The 21,914-nt window shown below is 49.3% G+C and overlaps 1 protein-coding gene across 1 annotated transcript in view; it reads left to right on the top strand.

Annotated features, from left to right (window-relative positions):
- Window positions 1–465: 465 nt before the first annotated feature.
- Window positions 466–21,914, top strand: part of Afap1 (actin filament associated protein 1) — a 66,901-nt gene continuing 45,452 nt past the window's right edge. Inside the window, exons 1-5 of the mRNA XM_051200429.1 lie at window positions 466–597; window positions 945–1,039; window positions 5,977–6,085; window positions 8,590–8,801; window positions 11,192–11,371. Of these exons, the coding sequence (XP_051056386.1) occupies window positions 468–597; window positions 945–1,039; window positions 5,977–6,085; window positions 8,590–8,801; window positions 11,192–11,371 (726 nt within the window). The 5' untranslated portion in view covers window positions 466–467. The remainder of the gene's footprint in view (window positions 598–944; window positions 1,040–5,976; window positions 6,086–8,589; window positions 8,802–11,191; window positions 11,372–21,914) is intronic.

The following is a 21,914-nucleotide window of genomic DNA, read 5'->3' as shown; positions in this document are numbered from 1 at the left end:
TGTGTGTAGCATCCCTGTCTCCCGGCGATGGAGGCAGCTCAGAGGAGCAAGTTGGGGCTGGGTTTTGTAACCTGTGTGCTGATGGCTATTTGAAAACTGACAATTGAACTCGGATCTCTTGCTGGACACTAACTAACATTCAGCATCTAACTAACTAACATCCCATGCACTGCCATGGGATAATGTCTACTCTAGGGCTGCTCCATCTGTCAGCTTTGGCTCTGGCTCTTCTCCAGTTGAGCTTTGCTGCCTCAAAGTGAGTGTGAAGGAGCCATGCGTGTGTGGGGAGGATCGTGAGTCTGCGGAGGGCCTGGCTTACCAAGCTCACTTATTGCATTAGCATGCAGAATGCTTCATCCAGTGATCAGATTGAACGTGAGGCACTGGAGTGAAGCTCACACTCCATTTGGCTCCTGCAAACCCTCAGCCTAACGAGCCCCTTCCTCCTCTCTCCTTTCTTTCCAGCAATGGAAGAGTTAATAGTTGAACTTCGCCTTTTTCTGGAGCTCCTGGACCATGAGTACCTCACATCAACTGTCAGAGAGAAAAAGGCTGTGCTCACCAACATCCTGCTACGAATACAGTCATCATCCAAGGGTGAGTCTCAAAGGCCACTGGGTGTCCTTGGACTAGAGTCCTAGGCTTCCGAGTCCTCTTTATTTCCATTGTACTTCTAAACTGTATTCCTCTGTTCTCTTCCAATATATCCTCTGACACTATCTACTTCATGAGTCCTTCCGGCCCTTCTCCCTCCCCTTCCTGGTTGTCTGGTCGGGTCTCAGGTAGACCAGACAGTTCAATGGAGAACATGATGTCCCCTTGTCGGATTGCTGTGAAGGACCAGAGAGAGTAAATATTTGCGCCATTCTCTAGAGGGCTCAGGAAAGGCTACTGCTGGTGTCTTCCTCCTCACCTGCATCTCTGGTTTTGGTTTATCTCTACAGGCTTTGACGTGAAGGACCATGCTCAGAAGGCAGAGGCCAACAGCCTGCCAGCACCTCCTCAGATGCCTCTGCCTGAGATCCCTCAGCCATGGCTGGTGAGTTGACATCTACCCACCACCCACACTGCGCTGGAGGCCTGAGTCACTCGGCCTGTGACGATGAAAGACTTCTCTGTGCCTGAGGTGCTCCTGACAGTGTGTTCCAAGGGTCCTGAAGCTGCTGATAACAGAAGGAGCTCGAGCTTCTTTATAGAATCATGGAACCACAGTTCTTAGAAATGTGTTAAGATGTGAAGGGGAATCAGGAAACGAAGCAGACAGGACCCCATGATAGAATCTTGCTCCCCCTTCCCCCTGAGAAAGAAAAATGTGAAAATGTGCACATTCCAGAAATGTACTCTTTTTTGCCATATTTTTTTATTTTCAAATTGGGGATGTCCGTGTATACCTTTGCTGTCTCCCTTCAGCTCTTTCTGTACCTTTATATTCTGCAGCTTGCTTAATCAGGGGACTTTGACTTCCATGCAAATGATGGCAAAGTGATCACTTGCTTGCTTCTTTCTACATTTGCTGTGTCTGGTGTGGAGGTTGAGGTAGGGTTCTCTGTGTTTCTTTGGCTAACCTGGAACCCTGTACACAGACTGGCCTCGAACTCACAGAGATTTGCCCGCTTCTGTCACCTGAGCGCTGGGATTAAAGGCGTGCGCCACCACAGCCCAGCTAGGCCATGTGTTCTTTCTGCCAGAGTCTGAACGGAAGAGGCGGGATCATGTCTTGTCTGTCTCCACAGCCATGTTTGTTCTTCATGCTGTGGCTCCTCACCCATGGTGTCTCTTGCACAGCTCTGCACCTGTCTCTGGCTTTACTTAATCTGTGATTGGGCAGAGTGAGATGTTAATGACAATAATAAATACTAACAATAAACAACAATTATAGCAATGTGCTGTAGTTAGAAGGATTTAAGACTTAGGGGTTATTTATAGAACTTTGCACATCATGCTTTTGATTGACTGTAGACAACTAAGGCTGAAGACTGTGGTAAGCACAGATGAGGGGGCAGCTGTTATTTCATATAATCCCTTTAGCCAGGCTTTAAAGACTCCAAAACACTTTATAGCAGCAGTCCTCAACCTGTGGGTTGTTCAACCCTCAAAGGGATGACCCTTTCACAGAGATCACCTAAGATAATTGGAAAACACAGATAATTTACATTAGGATTCATAACAGTAATAAAATCACAGTTATAATTTTATGCTTGGGGTCACCACCAACATGAGGAACTGTATTAAAGTTTCAAAGCATGAGGAAGGTTGAGAATCACTGCATTATAGCGTGTGAGGAGTGTGGCTACCAATTTTTTGGAAAGGGTTTTTGAGGGTGTGTGATTTGCTGAAGGTTACTTGATAAGCGGGGAAAGCAAAAAGTGTTATCTGGTGTTACCCACAGGTAGCAGGAGCCTGTCAGGCTTGGACTTGTTCCCTGAATGGTCCCCAGCAGGTACATGTTCCATGGGGAGGGTGTGGAGGTCAGAGGACAACTTGCAGGAGTCAGTTTTCTCCCTCCAGGATGTGGGATCTAACTCAGGTCATCAGGTTCGAGGGCATTGCCTTCACCTTCAGAGCCATCTTGCTAGATCATAAACTTATTTTTAATTATCCCTTCCTTTTTCTTTCCTGTTGTAAAAACTTTTAAATGACCCTTTATTATTGTTGTATCATTTACTATTCTTATCTCTGTGAAATCATGTTCCAAAAGCATTTCATTACTGATCGATTGTTTTTCCAAAACATGAGCTGGATGGAAATTAGTGGTCTACTATTTTCTGGTTTAAACATTTTAGTTCAGGCTGTCTTGAGCCTCTGTGGCACTCTGTAGCAGGCCAATGTGCCATGCCTTCTATTCCTAAGGAGTACCTTAGGATTGATGGGAAGGAATTTGTACGTAGACCCAGGCAGGAGAGTGGTGGTGGCTACAGGAGCTACATGGCTCCTCCTGTGCAGTCTTCAGCTGGTCTGCCCTGGCCTGCATGTGCTGTGGGCCCTCTAGAGGGACAGAGGCCTTTGGATGACAGTTTGTGCACAAGTGTTCTCATTGATGGGTCAGTGCGTTGTGTCATTGCATTTCTGTGGACTTCCCTCCAGGCCAGTTCATTCAGTGACAGGTTGATCAGTACTTTAGAGAAGAACCTGCCAGCCATGAGCATTTATTTAGTGATATGTGGCCACTAGTCTGGTCATTTTGCTGAAGGACTGAATGATATTTGTGTCAACCCATGACAGTTCAGTGTTTGACTAAGACACTCTAGGACATTTTTTTATGAGGATATTTGGAGCCCTGTCTGCAGCCCAGAATGACTTGGGATTCACTATATATGCCAGGCTGGACTGGGATTCATTATCCTCCTGCCTCTGCTTCTCAGTATTTGTATCACAGACACACTTTCTTAGGGTGTTTAGTGAAAGTTGAGTTTGTCAGTCAATAAACTCAATTCAGTTTGCCTTGGGCTGGCTTTTGGCCAGGCACCATTGATCTTGACAGACTGACTTTGTGGAGAGTTTGCTTCTTGTGAGATAAGAATGCAATGGGAAGGAGACTATACAGGGCAGAGGAGCCTCCAAATGAAGGCACAAACCCAAGCGTGAGCCAGATGTACCCAGAACCATGCAGTACCTGTGATTGGGTCAATGCTAGGGGTTGGGTGAGGAATGCCCAGAAGAGGCCTCAGTGCTGGGTAAGCTGATGGGCAGGAGCTATGAGTTTATCAGGAGAAAACATGATGTCTGTCTTAGTTTGCTTTCTGTTGTAGTGCTAAACACTACAGCTGGCTTAGTGGGGGAAAGAGCTGACTTATGTGTCCTGATCACTGAGGTGGCAGTGTGTGTGTGTGTGTGTGTGTGTGACTTATACTGGTTACAATTATTTCCCATGTTTGCAAACTGCTATTGTCTTCTGTGTTTTGCCTTTTTGTGGCTTATAACATTGGATGCTGCCTTCTGCTTGTTGCTCCCTCCCTCCCTCCCTCCCTCTCTCCCTTCCTTCCTTCTCCGACAGGATCTCACTATGTAGCCCTGGCTGTCCTAGAACTCACAATGTAGACTAGGCTGGTCTAAAACTCACAGAAATCTGCCTTGCAAGTGCTTTTACCTGCTGGGCTGGCCATCTTACTGGCCAGAATTCTTCTTGTCATGGTTTAGATTTTTCCAGAAACATTTGTTGAACTTGTTGAGCTTGTTTTTCCCCCACTGGCCCATAGGATCTTCCTGCTGTGTTTCTAGAGGCGGAACCATGAAGTCTAACTAAAGCGCATCTCTCTGAAGGCTGTGTCCTCAATGGCTTGACTGCATCCGTTCACATACCCCACCCAGTACACACCAGCCTTCCTCACCTCTTTACTCACAACCCCTTGGAGGGAGGTCTGACCTGGATGCAGACTGACATCAGTTTGACTCAGCTCTTTGAAACAGTCCAGGGTGTGAGCTGTCAGTTTTACCAAGTCAGCGGAAAGTGGTGTCCCTGCCTAATGCATGGAACACTCCTCCAAGCAGCTGCAGGATCTCAGGCTGGATGTCTTGCTTTACCCAGTGCCAAGTACAGCATGTCAGGTCCCTCTAGGGACAGTGCCCTAGGGAGGACAGGAAGACTTTGGATGAACCAGCATGGGTCCTGGGACAGCACGGTTTGGTGAGCCATGGCTGCCTACAAAGGCGGTCCTTTAACTTGTAAGTAGATGGCAGGATGGTGACCACCCAGGGAGCTAGGTGGCTAGGAAGGAACTGGAGGTGTTTCTGCAGGGAACAGGCCTGGGAGATTGGCTCGCTGAACTGGGAATCAGTCCTCTCCAGCTGCAGGAGGAGGAAGAGGAGGAGGCGGCAGGGTAGGCGTGCAGTGGCCATTAGTCACTCGCAAAGGATTTTTTGGACTGAGAGTTAGTGGAAAGCGATGGAGTCACATTCTGGAGGGTTTGCATAAGAAGAAAAACAAAGCCCATGATGTCAGTGGAGCAGTGTCTGAGCTGGACGGAGCTTGTCACTTCCTGGTTATTTACAGAACACAGATAGTGTGAATCAGCTATGCACGGAGGAAGGGGAGACATTAGAGGAGGTCTTTAACAGATGCCAGAGTGTCTGAGAACCCAACCATGGCTGAAGCAAGTCCGATTTTTGAGCAGCATGCTTTAGATTCTGGGCCGTGCTCTCTGCATCTGCAGTGTGAGGCTACTTGGTAGCATTCCTGCAGGGATTTCTTTCAGGCTGACAGCTGCAACCTGTGGGCAGGGATGCTGTAGTGCATTGCCAGGCAGGGAGCCGGGGCCCTCATGCAGCAGACCGCCTTCCGTTTGTCCTTTTCTCTTGGCAGAAGGACTGGCAAGAATGATGACCAGCAGGGTCCCATGGATGAGCAAAGAAGGGGCTGGCATGAATTAGTGGTCAGGAAAGTTCAGGAAGAGGGAATCTGAGCTGCATCTTGAAGGCTGGTAGGATCTGGTTAGGGCAGAGGCTAAGGAGCTCCTCCTACCTCTTCCGTGGTCTCACGTAGTGAGTGGTACAGCCTGAGTTTGTAGGAAATTCTGATGGGGTGGTTTAAGTAAAGCACAGACTCTGCCTTCAGAGTGGCAGGAAGGGGTGGTTTGGGGAATACCTGGGAACAGGCACACACTTCCTCTGTTCTTGGTGCTGTCTGTAGGGGGCGCTCAGCCTTGGGGTGTCTGGAGGGCGTTATAGGGATGAAGAGGAACACACAGACCCTGTCTCAGCTGGAGAAGGGCTCAGAGGGCAAGTGGATTTGGGGGCAGGCTTCCGATGGCTCACTGCGTGCCACTAGTAGTCAGGTGAGGTGTCCCCACATGAAGATGGGACTCCCTTTAGGTACTGGTGGGACCTGAGTGGTCTGTGACCAGCCAGAGTGAGGCTGGGGGCTGGATATGAGCAGGAAAAGTGGTGTAGGTCCTAGGGGCCTTGGGCCTCTCTATGGAGGAGTACTGGGTTGCCTTCAGCAGCCACACTGATCCGGCACGCTTTTCCTTCTGCCCTCAGCCTCCTGACAGCGGGCCTCCACCCTTACCGACGTCCTCTCTCCCAGAGGGTTACTATGAGGAAGCCGTGCCGCTGAGTCCTGGAAAAGCTCCAGAGTACATCACATCAAGTGAGTTGAGTGGCAGCCGCCCACCAGGGTGGTCCCTTCATTCACAGAAGTGGCGATGAGCCAAGGCACTGGGTGTGGAGGCAGGGGGCTGAACACCACCACAGAAATGTGGGTGCGCTGGATCTGGGGCCAGGTGTGGGCAGATGAGGTTCCCTGAGGTCGGGAGAGGAGTGCTTCTGTGGCACATTCATGTGTGCCCTCTCTTGGTCTCCACAGAGCACAGCCCTGAAGGCCGAGGTTTCGTCCAGGCTGCCTGCCTGTTGGGTGCAGGCTTTTCTTTTGTGCTGGCAGGTTTGAGAGCAGGTTTTACAGGATAATTTTTGCTGAAGTCCTGGTCCTCAGGCCCCTGATACCGACCTCAGTAATCATCACCCCTGGCATTCAGGTGTCATTACTGATGCTGTCCTCTCCTGCGGTGTCACACACTGTTGCCCTCTCAGCAGGATACTGGGTGGAATGTCTCATTGTGTGCTCAGGGGACAGATGGGTTGTGTAGGAAAGGGAGGGACTGCTGATTGAGGTCATGAGTCTCCAGAGCATTAATAGTCCATGCATTAATAGTCTCCACTCTTCTGTCCTCCCCAATAAATAAGCAAATGAGTTGCTTTAAACTTTTTAGGTATCCCTGTACACCCAACACTCCTGCTTTGTGACAGACTCCTAGGGCAGAGTATAGCAAGTTCTAACGGTACTTACTGTCCACCACCATCTGCCCCCCCTCAACCCCAGCGCTATTCAAGGGCCAATACCAAGTAGCCACATGCTCTGGAAACTGTGGTGTTTCCCAGGGTGCATTTGTTACTGACTTCTCGGACTTCTGGCTGGCTACCGACAGCTTCTCCAGGGGCTGGGTGACAGTCTGGTTCTCCCAGTGTCTGGCCATCTGGCTCTTAGTTCCCTGTCTTTGATAGCACGAACCTCAGATGGTGTGCTCTCCATCATGTTGGCGACAGAGGCCACATTCTGCCTCTGCCCTGCCGCACGGTGTCCACACAGCCATAGGCTTTGGGGTCCTTTGAACTGTATGTGAGAATGGGGCGTTCAAAGCGTAATTCCTCAATTTTATTAAAAATGAGAATTGACATGTTCCTTTGTGGCTGCCGTGTAAAGAGGGGGTGATGGACAGGTGCAGACACTGGGAGCAGTCACTTGCTGGTGTGTAGGCAGGGAGAGATGAGGGAGAAAGGGCGCTGGTCTGAGGATGGCAGGGGGGCCTGGCCTCTGTCTCTGGGCATGGTGTGCTCAGACTGAAACCCTCAGGTCTGCGTCACCAGCGCCTCTCAGGCCCTGTCACCACTCCCCAGGCGAGATGTGCCTACGTCACCTCTACCGCAACCTGCAGGCTTGAATGCTCTGCTGTCCCTCTAAAGGATCTGCACGTGGGGTTGAACCCATGCGATCGCTCTTCCTTCCCTGACCGTGCACCTAGCTGTCACATGCAGCAAGATGGCCCTCCCTTCCCCAGGCTCGCAGCCTGGTGTAGAGGGCTGACCAGTGGGCGCCCAGGGAAGAGTCTGTTAGGCTGTGTGTGTTGTCACAAGGGCCTGGGACCCAGTGTGTTATGTTGGCCTGTTCAGGTTGCTGCCACAGATCGCCTTCAGCACCGCCAGGGGCTGGAATGCTGAAATTATTGGGAAATGCTGGCATTTTCAGTTTATGGTCCCAGTGGCTTATTTTACAGTTGACCAGTCTTAGAGATATCACCCTCTGGCTGTGTCCTTAGCCCTGTCTCGACAGTGTGCTTTCTTCCCCCCTTCTCTTCCTCTTTCCCTTTGTCCTTCCCTCTCACCACTCCCATTGGACTGAGGCCACATATGTGGTCATAGCCATTTCAGTAACAGATTGCATCTTAAGTATAACCCAACTCCATCTCAAATGCAGTCATGTTAGCCTGAGGACCTCAGCGCACGAGGACCAGGGAATCACTCTTGAGCCCATGACACGGGCTTCAGTATCAAGGAGTGCTCGCCAGGGGAAGCCATGAGCTTAACACTAGTGTATGGAGCACCTGTTATACCAGCAGAGAGGGAGGAGATGGGGGCAGCTTGTGGTGTGTGCGGAGAAGAGGAAGCAGGGTATGTGTGGAGAAACTAAGCTGAGGTGACGCGTCCTTGTGTGAAGGGCATTCTGTCAGAAAGATGGGACAAGTCCCATCACAGGTCCAAGGTGACACAGTGGATCCCGAGTGGTCTGGAGGGTCTGTGGGCAACATTGTCAGCAGACAGACATGGGGGGGGGGACAAGGTTCTGAGTGGCCACCCTAGGCAGAGTGCAGCTAATGCTGCCATCACCGTGACATCATCCTGTCCATGTGAAAGAGTCTAGAGATGCTAAAAATAAATCTCCATGTGTTAGTCATTGCATTTAAAGCACTTTGTTGAGTTCCCACTGCCTGTGTCTTGGAGTTTTCATCCTCTGGGCTGAAGCCCACAGTGGTTGGAAATGTGGCCAGGTGAGGTGAGCTGTGAGCTCTGCCTCTCACCTCTGTTTTTTCTCCTTCACAGATTATGACTCTGATGCCATGAGCAGTTCCTATGAGTCATATGATGAAGAGGAGGAGGATGGAAAAGGGAAGAAAACCCGGCACCAGTGGCCTTCGGAGGAGGCCTCTATGGACCTGGTGAAAGATGCCAAGATCTGCGCCTTCCTGCTGCGCAAGAAACGCTTTGGCCAGTGGACCAAGCTGCTCTGCGTCATCAAGGACACCAAGTTGCTGGTGAGGGGGCCCAGTGGGGCTGCACTGTCTGAAGTACGGGATGGCAGCTGGTACTTGCAGATGTTACCACAGGGAAGGCAAGCACCGGAAAGCTTTTTGAAAGCCAGGGGCTGGGCCCAGCCCAGCCAGGCTGGCACCTCTGCAGGGTTCCCCCACACCCAAATCCTTCCCATCCTGCTGGGCCTGTGGCTTGTGTCAGTGGAAATGAGCAGTGTTGAGACTTGCCACAAGTTGCAAGATAGACTTTCTCATTTGTAATGAGTCAGTAAATTCCTCTCACAGCAGTGGCCCGAGCCTGTGGAAGGGCTTGGGGAGGGCGGATGGAAAGGGCATTTTTTTTTTTTTTTTTTGGATAGCCTAAAGATTTCCAAAATGAAGCTTTTTTGTTTTGTTTTGTTTTTGAGGCAAACAGGAAGGTGGAGTATGTTCAGAAGCAGGGGTGTGGAAGGTACAGAACTCCGGCCATGTGCTGTCCCCTTGGGGGCTCTAAGAAGGAGCAGCCTTGGAGACTGCATTCCTGCACACACACCCACACTTCCTTTAGAAACCATGGCTGGTCAGTAGGTCAGGGGCTTTACTGCACAGTTTTTGCCTTTCGTCTTTCAAATTAATCTCAGGAAACAATTGCTCAAAAGTGAGTCATTAAAGCCGAGAAGCTGAGTTTCTGTTTCCGCACATTTAGTGGAGCAGATAACACTGTAAGAGAGACCGTGCTCCCCAGTGAGTTATGGGTGTCTTGCTTGCCTAGGCTCTTTAGGACCTCGTATGTGCTTCATGTTTTTGCTCAGCTTTTTAAAACAAAGTGCATATTTTTTCCACATGTGTGGCCTGAATTTCTTCCAAATATAGAATATGCCAAAAATGATGCCATCAGGGATTTTTGAGCATGAAAAATATTAACACAGTCCTTATTTATAATCTGATGCAATCGCTGCAATGTGGTGACATGCTATATAAAATATTTTTAAATGAACTCAACTCTCATGTGAAAGAGAAGTTTTATTCCCTATGTAGGTGGCCTTAGGGCTGATGCAGGGTCAGCATTTTAGGGCCCAGGTCCCTGGTCTCTGTCCCACACCCATTTATTGTCTTCCTCCTCCCCTGCTTTTTTTCTGTAATTTGACCTCCTCTGAGATCCTTCTCTCTGTTCCATGATGGTAATAACTTCCATAGAGACTAGCTTAATTGAGGAAATAAATAGAAAATGACGGAAGACACTATGCAAGAGAAAATGCGAGATGAAACTTGGCTTTTTATTTGATTTTGCCTTTGTTATGAGAGACTCTTGCTATTAGCTCAGGTTAACCCCAAACTCACTATGTAGCCTGTGATAGCCAATGTAGCCTGGGCTATGCTTGAGCTCTCAATCCTCCTTCCTCCATCTCCCGAATGATGAGATTTTGGGCAAGCACCACCACATTTGGCTTAAAGTAGTTACTGTTGTTGTTGGTGGTAGGTGTGTGTTTTATTTTCCTTCAGAATTAAGCCATGACTATACTCAGATGGAGAAAGTGTGCTTTCCCTTCCTTGAGCATCCTGCCTGGCCTCAACCCCCGTGGATGTCATGCCTACCTACTTTGTTGACTCCATCTCTAGGCCTTTAGTTGCATGCCCAGACAATTTTGCACCCACTCAGGCAGCCCCCTGAGACGGAAGCACCCATTCTCTAGCTGCTGGATAGCCCTGGGAGAGCTGCCTCCATTGAGCCAAGTCACCCTTCTTTCCCAGGGCCTGCCTGTATCTAGTGCTGAGAGAGTGGAGGTCAGCCTCTTGGGGCACACCCTCTGAGGCCTTCCAGTTCTAGGGCCTGTGGGCTCCCCATGCATCTTCCTCAGGCTCTTAGCAGCAGCCTTGGAAAAGTCCTGTCTGGAGGAAGCCTGGGCTTGCCTCTTCCAGATCTCCAGACAGTCCTGGAGTTACAGGTGGTTGTAAGCCAGCCGATGTGGATGCTGGGGCCCAAGCCTGGGTTCTCAATAAGAGCACTGTGTGTTCTTAAGTGCTGAGCCATCCCTCCAGCTCCAAGTGTCTTCATTATTGCACTAAGCTGCCCACAGTGAAGTTGCAACAGATCTAATAGTCCTTTTATATATCTCATATTCACATGAAAATAAATGTAATTTTATGAAGATGCTTCAATAGACACAGGCTAGATTAGTGTCTTCCTAGTGATGGCCTACATGCTCCTTAGACCTCAGCTGGATTAACACACATCCGTGTGTGCCAGACGCAGAAGGAGAGTGGGAAGGCCCACCTATTAGCTGGCTGCTGCACCATCCCTCTGTCCCAACACCTCCTGAAGCCTGGCCAGCACTGGAGGTTTGGTTGTACTGGGTTTCACCATTGTTTCATTTGTCCTCGTGGCATTCATTGGTCTGTTGTGTTCCATGCAGTGCTATAAAAGTTCCAAGGACCAGCAGCCCCAGATGGAGCTGCCACTGCAAGGCTGCAGCATCACATACATCCCAAGAGACAGCAAGAAGAAGAAACATGAGCTGAAAATCACCCAGCAAGGCACAGACCCGCTGGTTCTCGCCGTCCAGAGCAAGGAGCAGGCTGAGCAGTGGCTGAAGGTAGGCCACGTGCCATGGTTCTGAGCCACACCCTATTCCAGACCTCTTCCTGGGCTCTTGTTCATTTGATTATTAATTTGTCAAAACCTCGAATAGGTTAACCTGGGAGTTTTGTGGGGTTTTTAAAATTATGTTTTAATTTTTCACACACATGAGTGCACACACACACACAGATGTGGATATGTGCACACATATGCACACATGCATACAAACACAGCATGGCACGCATATGGAGATCAGAGGGCAACTTGTGAAAACTGGTTCTCCTGTCCCCCCATGTGGGTCTCCGGGACTGAACTTAAGTCATCAGGCTTGCTAGTAAGTGCCTTTACCCACTGAGCCATCCTTTTGTTATTGCTGATTGTTTTGAAGTTTTGGTTGTGAGTCTTAACCTTTAACAGCAGAGCTAGTTCTTGTTTTGTTTTGGTAGTGAATACTCATTGGTAGAATCTCACTCACCTGACTCCCAGCTGCAGGAGGCTGTCTGTCCCAGGAGGCTGTCCATCTGTCCAGCTGTTGCTTTTAGTATTGCTTGGATTCATCTGCCCCTCACAGAAATGAGATTTAAATGAGATACCTTCTTTGTACTCTCTGTCTCTCATTCCCCTTTGGCTTCTCTCTGTCCCTTAGTCCCCTTTGGCTTCTCTCTGTCCCTTAGTCCCCTTTGGTCTTTCTTACTTATTTCTTGGTTCTGTCCAATTCACTTCCCTTGTTTCTGATCTGTTTGGTCCCTGTTGTAATTTTGGTTTCGGAATCTATCTTATCTGCTCAGGCTGTTCTGCTGAACCTCCCAGGTGGGGTGGCCTTAAACAGCAGCAATTTACTTCTGAGCTCTGGAGGCTGGAAACTGTACATCAAGGTGGCTGCGGAGTTGGTCTCTGATGAGAGCTGCTCACTGTTCTCATGTGTGAAGAGGGAGGCAGCCACCTACAGCCTTTTTATGCTACACCAATGAATCCCACACATGAGGGCTCCATCCCACAACCTCATCACAGCTCAAATGCCACGCCCTGAGCACTGCTGTTTTGGAGCTTAGGAGTCCATAGTTTTAAGCCCTTGGGTTTCTAGCTGTTTCTTTTTCAGTTTGGAAATATCTCCTTTACGATTTTAAATCTCTCTTAAAATGCTGGTTGGTCTGGTTTTTACCTATGAATGGGATGTGCATGTTGGCTCTGACCCTGGTCTTTGCAGGAGCTTGGAATTTTCCTCCTGTCTATTGTATTTATTCTATTCCTATGCCCATACTGGTCATGGTATTTGTGGAAAAAATATATTGAAATAATGTTTATGGCATCAATATTGGGTATTGCTCATATAACCATAAGCCAGTCCTTTAAAGCAAATACAATTCCATGATCCCTTTGAGTTCCCATGTTCCATGGTCCTGGGAAGAGATTCTGTGCCTTCAGAAAGAAGCTGTGCGTGTCTGTCTTCCCAAGGCTTCAGTTCATCATGGCCGTGGCGAGGACAGGGCTGGAAGGAGGTGACATGAACTTGGGTATCTATGACACTCAGTTTAAAGGCCACTTTCCTCACTGCTGACAAATGCTTAAAGAAGGGAGGGCTTACCTTGGCTCACAGTTTGAAGTTGCCATGGTGGTGAAGGCATGGCGACAGGTGTGAGGGTCAGCTGGAGCCAGCAAGCAGAGACTTTTCCCCTTTTATTCAACCAGGCCTCTCTTTAGTTAACCCTTTCTGGGTACATCCTCCAAACACATGCCCAGAGTTGTGTCTCGGGTGATTTTAAAACCTGGCAACTTGACAGTGAAGATGAACACACACCCTATTAGGGGAACCATGAACCTCAATTCCCCATGGCTCCCAGGAACACACAGTCACACTCCAGGCCCATGAAGATACTTTGTCGGCTGCCCAGAGAATCACAGAGGTGGCCTGTTTTACTGTCAGCAGTGACTGTGGTGTTACTGAAATTTGTGACACCCAGGAGGTCTGGGAGACGTTTTCCTTGGTCACCCCTGCAAGCCTCAGGCTCAGGAATCTCTCCAGGGGGTTTGTGTAGCCTTTAGACTGAGACCTTCACTATGTTGCTAGAGCTCCAGAGCCTTCCAGGTTTATAGAGGCTTCTGCATCTCATCAACGCATGCTGCCTCTGCATGTGTGCGTGCGTGCGTGCGTGCGTGCGTGCATGTGTGTGTGTGTGTGTGTGTGTGTGTGTGTGTGTGTGTATGCATGAGTGTGTGTGAAGGCCAGAGGACAAGCTCAGATGTCATTCCTCAGGTACCGTCCACCTTGCTTTTCTGAGACAGGCTCTCCCACTTGTAACCAGCTCAGAGCTCATGGAGAAGGTTAGTAGACGGGCTGACCAGGGAGCCACATCACTGCCACCCAACACTGCAGTTCAATCACTTAATCCTGCACCCAGCCTTTTTTTATGTGGGTCCCCACACTTAGCACCTCAGACACTCGTGGTCCCCTAATCTCCTGCCACTATTAGTGGTGTCATTTGATACTGAGGGGTTGAGTCTCAGGCCACATGCTGTCACGTTCTGCAGGGATCCATCCAGGCACCAAGGAGTTTTTGGTTTGACTGAAGCTTTGCTCTTGTTTGAGTGATTGACAGCTAGCTCTTCTCTCTCTTATCCCTCTTCCCGTGATCTTAGCTTGCCTGTTCACCTAAGGAGAAAGGACAGTTGTGGAGTGGGAAGCTTTCTTGGTGACCGTTTCTTTCTCTGGGCTCCTTTCCTGGCTGCCTGGGCTCTTCTTTCCTTGGTTGGCTCTCACTGTCCCGTGGAAAGCTTGGTAGGGCCACCCTGAACAGGGGGTGGTTCCTGCTCACCCTCTGTCCTGCAGCCTTAGATACTCAGCCTGCTGAGCCCTCTGCACATCTGACACGAAGTCACTCTGAGTCCTTGAGCATCTGGCAAACAGACAAGCGAAACAGCATGCTTCCTAGATGCTGATGGAGTGAAATAGCCTTGACTTCTACTTCCCCCATGTGTGAGCTACTTACAAGCTGAGGCGCTTAGCTAATTATAGCACGGCAGCTCCACTCGTGAATGGTAGTTAATTGCAGGAATTTTAATTTTAGTGTATTTCTTACAAGGGAAGTAAATAACACGAGGCGGATAATCTTTTTCTGAAGAGTTCGAATTGATTACTCTATTTAACCCTTGTGTTATTATTTCTGCAGTACCAGAGCCCAAGAAATCCTAGAAACGGAAATCCAAATGGCTGTGGAGCTCTCAGCCCTAATGGGGCGTCTGTATCACCCCGTCAAGTTCAGGGAGCATTGTGGAAGCGGGGTGGGAAGACTGGAAGATCCAGAGGGAGGGTGGAGGGGCGCACCAAGCCTTGTTATCCTTGGGGATTTTTAGGTAAGGTCTGACAGTGGGGAGGATGTGACTCCCTGCACTTTTTCTGAGGATCTATAAGCAGTTCCCCGGGGCGGAAGGGGTGTTTTCTTCAGCTGTGTACCAATGACACCATGCCAGGACTTGTGTAAGTCACTACTCATGTTTCTATCGCTAATCCTGGTAGAGTTCGTTAGGTCATAAGAAAAAAAAAAATATGGAAGTAAAGGGGCTAGTTAGGAAGGAAGGGGACAGCAGGGCAGGGGAAGAGAGGGAAACAGGGTAACTATGGTAAAAATTATATGCGTGTGTGACAAGCTCACTAAGAAATCTATTGCATTTAATTAACAATATATGCTAATAAAACAATGAAAGTCAAGTAACAAAGGGGTTTCAGTAATAGGATTTTACTTGTCTCAGCTTAGCAGAGCCTAGGATAGTCTGGTTTCTTCCAGATCCATCATTAGATCAATTACCTTATCAGAAAAATGATTTTAATTATTTATTATTGTGTGTATGTGTGTGCGCGCGCATGCGTGCGTGAGTGCATGTGTGTGCGTGTTCGTGTGTGTGTTTGCTGTGGCGTGTATGTTGAAGGGCAGAGGACTACAGTCATTTCTTCCACTATGGGATCCTGGGATTGAAGCCACGTTGTCAGGTTTGTGCTGTAGGTGTCTTTACCTACCTGCAGAGCCACAGAGATGGCGGAGCATTTAAATAACTCTCTCTTCTCAGGGAACTTCTGTTTTAGTTCCTGGTTCTCCTGGCTCTCCTGCCTCAGACGAGGACAAAGAGAAGCAGAGTGGGTTATATAGCTGGTCTCTTCATTCACTCTTAGACGCAAACCTCCATCTGGGTCATTTCCTTTCACACCAAAGAAGTCCATCTTTTGGTTTTTTTTTTTTTAATGTGGGAGGGGATAGAAGGATGGCTCAGTGGTTAAGAACACAGACTGCTCTTTCAGAGGAGCCAAGTTCAATTTGAAGCATCTATATTGGATGACTCACAGCTGTCCGTAACACCAGCTCCAGGGGGATATGACCCATCTGGCCCCCTTGGTCATCTACACTCTTGTACATACACACACACACACACACACACACACACACACACACACAGAGGCACACACAAAGTATTTTTTTTTAATTAAGTAGAGATGTTTGAAAGTCCACAGTGCCGGCCTTCTGAAAATGGACTTCCAGGTGGTGTCAAAGCCACCATCTTGCTCTGCTTCCCCGAGAAGCCAACCCTGTCCACAGCCATTGTTCCCAAATTTGGTGTCATCATCACTGGAGCCTCTGAAGTTGCTTTACTCTTTGGCCTCCAGCAGGTGACCCTGCAGTATTGGTGCAGAGGGTCAGCCTTCTTGGTCTCCATCTGTCATGTGTCCAAAAGATGCTGTCTTTCACTGGGTTTGAAGAGGCTTGGCCGTTGTCTTTTCCAAGGATGCCTGCCCTTCTCCCCTCCTCTGGCAGCTCCCTTGTTTGTGTTCTATCATTGGGTAATCCCACAGACTTGGGGTTCCCTGTGCTGCAGCTCTTCACCCCTGTGGCCCTCTGGCTGTGTGCTCCTCATAGTCTGTCCTCACCGTTTTGGAAGCCTCTGGCTCACTGTACCCTCGTGCCCACTTCAACATGGATCCTAGTTTGTATTCTAGCACTTTCCCATCTTTCTCTATAGATCATGTCTGTCTGAAATCCCATCTGTCTGTGAGCTACCCTCCACTCCATTGGCTGTTTCAGCACTTTGTCATAGCTGTCTTAGTGTCTGGTCATCCCAGTACTGGGACCATCTCTGGGATTGCTTCCGAATTTGCCCCAGGAGACTGCATGGGCTTTGGAATGTGTGGAAGGAAACCACAGAGACTGCCTCTGCCATTTCCCCGGAGCCAGGTGTAGCCCTGTGAGTCTCTTGTTGGGCACGGTAGAATTGTGGCCGTGTTTCTTTGCCTTCAGCATGCGTGCTGGGTTTCCCCAGGGCCAAGACTGGGGACTGGAGAGTTGGTTAAGAGGCTTGAGGTCTCTTGTGTGCTGTCAGAAGGTGGCCAGCTTCCTGAAGCAGCCTGTGGATCTCTATAGGTCTAGCCTGCCAGACTCTCTGCTTTGGGTTCACCTTCAGCTTGGGACTTTGGCTCCCCTTTGATTCTAGAAGCTGGGGCCTTCCTGATGAGCACGGGCTGTGCATGGGGTCCTTGGCAAAGCAGGCACCTTGCATTGAATGAAATGCCCTGAATCTCAGGACTCTGACCCCGCCTGCCTCTTGGACTCTCCTCAGTCTGTCAAGAGATGATAGGAAGGTGACAACTGGCTCCTGAAGGCTCTGGGTACCCGAATTTTGTTGGGCTATCCTGTCGTCCCCTTCCCCCATCTACCAGCCACGGGGCCCCTTCATCTTCAGGGTTTCCTTAGCTGTGGCTGCTTGGCATCTCCATGCTCAGATGGCTTTGAAAAGTGCTGTGACTGCTTTCTTTGGCTTTGGGTGTTTGGGTCTCTGTAGTTTGTTTTGTGTTGTCAGGGTGAGGGTTGTGTGTGCTGTTCTGTGTGTTGAAGTCGCCCTCTTCATTGTCTCCGGTTTCCCAGTTATGTAATAAACTTTTTGATCAGCTGGTTTTCTACAATAAGACTTGTTTTCTATTTTATTTGTTTATTGTTTTATTTTTAAAATTCTTTTGTTTGTTCTTTAAAGATGACTCTTAGCAAGTATCCCTGCTGGCCAGTACCGCCTTTCTTAACCCCAGGGACACGCCTCAGGATCACCTGGGCATTGAGGCCATGGCCTCCCATGTGCTAGGGACACTGTCCCACAGTGGTCCCATCATCACTGTGAGTCCCTCTGGAAATGCTTTTCTACCCTTTGCTAGGAATTGTTTTATAAACAAAGACAAGGGTCCCATCACCAAAGGCTACTGTTATCAAAGCTTGTTCAGAGTTTATTATCCCGGTGTAGAAATTTAGAAATATGTTTAATATAACAATTAAAAAAAACCCTTGCCTTTGCAAAGTACGATAAGCATATGGCAGCATTTGGTCAGCACAGGACCTTACTCACCCTTCTGCAGAAACTGTCACCAGAGTCATGTGTCCCGTCTGTCTTGCTGTTAGCTTCATCATCCACAGTGCTTGCCAGAAGCCTCGTGTGTGTGTGTGTGTGTGTGCGTGTGTGTGTGTGTGTTTGTGTGTGTCTACCCACATAAATGTACACGCGTCTACAGAAGCTGCAGACAGGAGCCTCTGTGCAGAGGTCAAACACAAGACAAGAGCCAGCATTCCCAGAAGCAGCGTGATCAGGTTTCCATAAAAATGTGCAGAGATTGTGTTTCTGGGGTGGAGGGCTAGAGTTAAAAGCAAACAAAAACACCACAGAGTATTTTGTTGTGTGGAGGAGTTGTGATTTTTCAATCTGAACCCCATTCTCATACGTACACACTGAACTTCTCATACCGCTCTTTTCCTAGACATGTCCTAAACGTCTCTAAGCACCTCGAGCGGCAGAGCATTCCTCTATCGTTTTGGAGTCCCCATAGGTGCCTTTGGGAGATGCTGAGAACAGTGAACAAGGCAGCTTGATTTCTCCCACTGATGGGAACCCTGTGGGAGTAGACCCAGCTGTGCTCACCTTCTCGCAGGGTACTTTCTCTGTGGTCCGGACACGTTGGTCTTCAGACCGGAGAAAGACAGTCGCATAACGTCTTCTGTGCTCTCGGCCGGTCCCAGGTGGATGTCCGGGTCTCTCTGGGTTGCCATGAGCCCATCCTGGCACTGTGTAACACATGCCTCTGTTCCACAAGGGGCCTGCGTTCTAGTTGAGAGAGGAATGAGTTGCTGGGAAAGCAAGTACAGCACTCTGAGCTCTGAGTGTGGGAGGTGGGACTCATGGAAGCTTGGGAGAGGTTGTCATGCTCCAGTTTTGACAGCTATTCGCCATCATCTTCCTCCGGAGAGCTCAGCCTGGTCTGGAAGAAAGAGGCTGAGTGTGCTTATGTCAGCAGGCTTTTTCTCTATGTTTTTGTGATTTTTTTTTTTTTTTTTTTTTTTTTTTTTTTGGCATCAGGGTAAAGGACTGATGGGCTTTTACTTTAGTGACAGTCTCTATTCTTTCCATGTTTTTCGTTGGCTCAGTTAAAAAAAAATATAGAAAATCTCATGTCTATTTTTTCTTTAATGCATAGGACCTTCAAAGTTGTTGCTGCTAGGCATAGTGGCACACAACTTTAATCCCAACTTGGGAGGCAGAGGCAGCCAGACCTCTGTGAATTCAAGGCTCGCCTGGTCTGCATAGTGAGTTCCAGGACAGCCAAAGCTACATAAGTGAAGCCCAGTCTCAAAAAAAAAAAAAAATTGCTGCTATGATTATATGTATGAAACTGTGTGTAAGATAGGTCCAGCGAGCTTGTTCTCATGGATCAGCACCTAACTGCCTCTGGGCATATGTGGATGTGTCCAGACCTGGGGGAGTGTTTCAATCAGCTCTGCTACTGTGACAAAATGCCTGAGTGGAACACTTTGAGGGAGGGTAAGTTTATTTTTGGCTTGGCGTTTCAGTCCATGGCTAGTTAGCTCCGTTGTGTTCGGGCTTATGGCAGGGTCAATGGTTGTGGCAGGGGCCAATGGTAGAGGAAGCTACTTACTTTGGGGTAGTTAGGAAGAGGGAAGTGGGTGGAGGTGAGGGGCTCGCTATCCCCTCCTGCTAAGCTTCATCCCTAATGCTTCATCACTTCCCAATCAAGTCCCAGGCTGATGGCCAACTTCAACATACGGCCTCTGGAGACTTTGAAGATTCAGCCTATAGCAGGTAACTGGAGCAGGGGGCCTGCAGGAGAGAGGAGACTGCCTTCGAGAGGATGAGCTGTATTGAGTCAAAAGAATGCACATCTGCTTCAGGGGACAGCACATACAGAGATGCCCAGGCCCACAGGCACACACAGAGCTCCACAGACAGACACACATACATAGACAGGTATACACAGAGTCAGACAGGCACACTTGCACGTGTGTGCATGCACACACACACACAGGCAGGCAGATGCGTGTGCAAACACACAGCACTTGCCTCCACTAGGACTGGTAGGAAAAGGTAAAACAGGCTACCACATGCCTCTCCTATGGGCAGGGGAAAACCAAAAGAAGACAATATAGTTTTGCCAGACCATGCCTTTGCAGCCTCTGGAGTGCAGGCTTTGGTGAGAATGAAGAACTCACCAAGTTCAGGGCTGTTTGTGTAATTGTTCCAATTTCCTTAGTTAAAGCTATAATTACAAGCTGAGGTTACTGGACCCCGGTACAGAAGTGCTGGCTGGGATGCTTTTCAGCTGCCCACCACGGGGATGCCCAGTACGGCCTTTCCTAGCGGTGCTGGGTGTTGCTTTGTGGGATTTAGCTAATGAGAGTAAGGCTTAGTAAGAGGCATGGCCTTGCTCAGGTGGTGAGTGGCGGAGCTGGACTTGAACCATATGCTCCTTCTCCAGAAAAAGGCTCACCTTGTCCTTAATGCAAATGTGCCTGTACTTGAAGATGTAGTCACTGCCTGGGGCAGAAGGAAGGGGAACCTGTAAAGAGAGCTAAGGACCTAGCATAGGGGTGAGGGAAGCTGGTCTTTCCCCCTCTTGCTGCTTGGGGAAGGCGCGGTCCCTGGGTGGAGTCCGCCCACAGGCTTTCACCTCAGAAGTCACAGGAGTGAGCCTCGCAGCGAGGCATTGTCCTCTTCCATTTTCTTCCCATCTTAAGTGTGGGCATTCTGTTCTCTTGAGAAAGCTGAGTGGCAACGTATTTGGGAACAGATCCTAGTCCTGCTGATGCTTGGGTCAGATCCCAGTACCAGCGAAGAGACAGGGATGGGACTGGCTATGGAAACTGACTTGCCTGCCACTGTGCAGACTGGGGACACAGAGGTATCCTAAAAGAGCCACCTGCCGACAGCAGAGATGAGAAGTGTGAGCCCCATGTGAGCTGGACCTCAAGAATCCCGTGACATGCAGGGGTGGCTGAGGACCCACTGACGCTGTGACCCATAGTCTGGCTGTTCCCGCCTCTGTGGCTAGTCCAGGGTCATGGTCTAAGCTCTCAGCATGATGTCACTGAAGCTGCCCCCTGTGAAAGTGTCCATGCTGGCTGCTGTCTTGGGCATAGTCCAGCAAGATGGGGCTTCTCAGTTCCATCCTTTGTTAGTGAGGAATGAAAAGGCCACAGAGCTGGTGACTGGTGTTCTGTCCTCCTGATTCACCGAGCCCCACCTGCCCTGTGCTGAGGAAAAGAGCCCAGAGAAGCCATGCCTTTGTGCAGATCCTCCTGACCGGGAGGAGTCCCTCCCCTTCCCTCTGCTCCCTTAGATAGTGGTTCCCAACTTTCCTGATGCTTTGACCCCTTCTACAGTTCCTCATATCCTGGTGACCTCAGACCACACAATCATTGTCATTGCTACGTAGTCACTATAGTTTTGCTACTGTTATGAACCACAATGTAAATACCTAATGCGCGATCTTCAAAGGGGTGATGGCCCACAGGTTGAGAACCATTGCCTTAGAGTGACGCAGGCTGCCTGGTTGTTGTCCATTGTGTACTCCCTCCCTAAGCTTCCTTCTCCTTCCTGAGGCCAATTCCCTTGTTTGTTTCCTGCCTTCCCATGATGCTTGGACTTCCAGTTTCTCTTCTTTTAATTAGTTACTTATTTTAGAGACATGGTTTCTCTATGTATCCCTGGCTGACCTAGAATTCACTATGTAGACCTGCATCTGCTTACCAAGCTGGGATTAAAGGTGTGTGCCCACACTGCTTGTCTTCCTTAGCTACCCTTGGTCTTCCTCTCTGCCTCTGACTTGCCCTCTCCCTGGGGGCTCATCACTCGGTGGCTGGGAGCACCATTATTTTGCTTGCGACTCTACTTATTTTGAACTCGACTGAGATGTGCGCCTGGATCTGAGCTTCTCTCCCACACCCCCTGCATGTCTTTTCTGTCACCCAGTGCTGAGACAGAAATGACGGAGTTTTTCCCAGGGCCCCAGTGAGGCTGCCAGCAGTGATCGCTACTTCCCCAGGGCAAAGCCTGCCTGCCTCAGCCCCACCCCATCTCACCTCCACAGCCACAGTCACCTCTGTAGCCACAGTCACCTCTGCAGCCACAGTCACCTCTGCAGCCACAGTCACCTCTGCAGCCACAGTCACCTCTGCAGTCAGAGTCACCTCTGCAGCCACAGTCACCTCTGCAGCCACAGTCACCTCTGCAGTCTCTCTGTCACT

The sequence above is a fragment of the Phodopus roborovskii genome, unplaced genomic scaffold (assembly GCF_943737965.1).
Source record: "Phodopus roborovskii unplaced genomic scaffold, PHOROB, whole genome shotgun sequence".
Taxonomy (NCBI): domain Eukaryota; kingdom Metazoa; phylum Chordata; class Mammalia; order Rodentia; family Cricetidae; genus Phodopus; species Phodopus roborovskii.
This window is presented reverse-complemented; position numbering and strand designations above follow the sequence as displayed.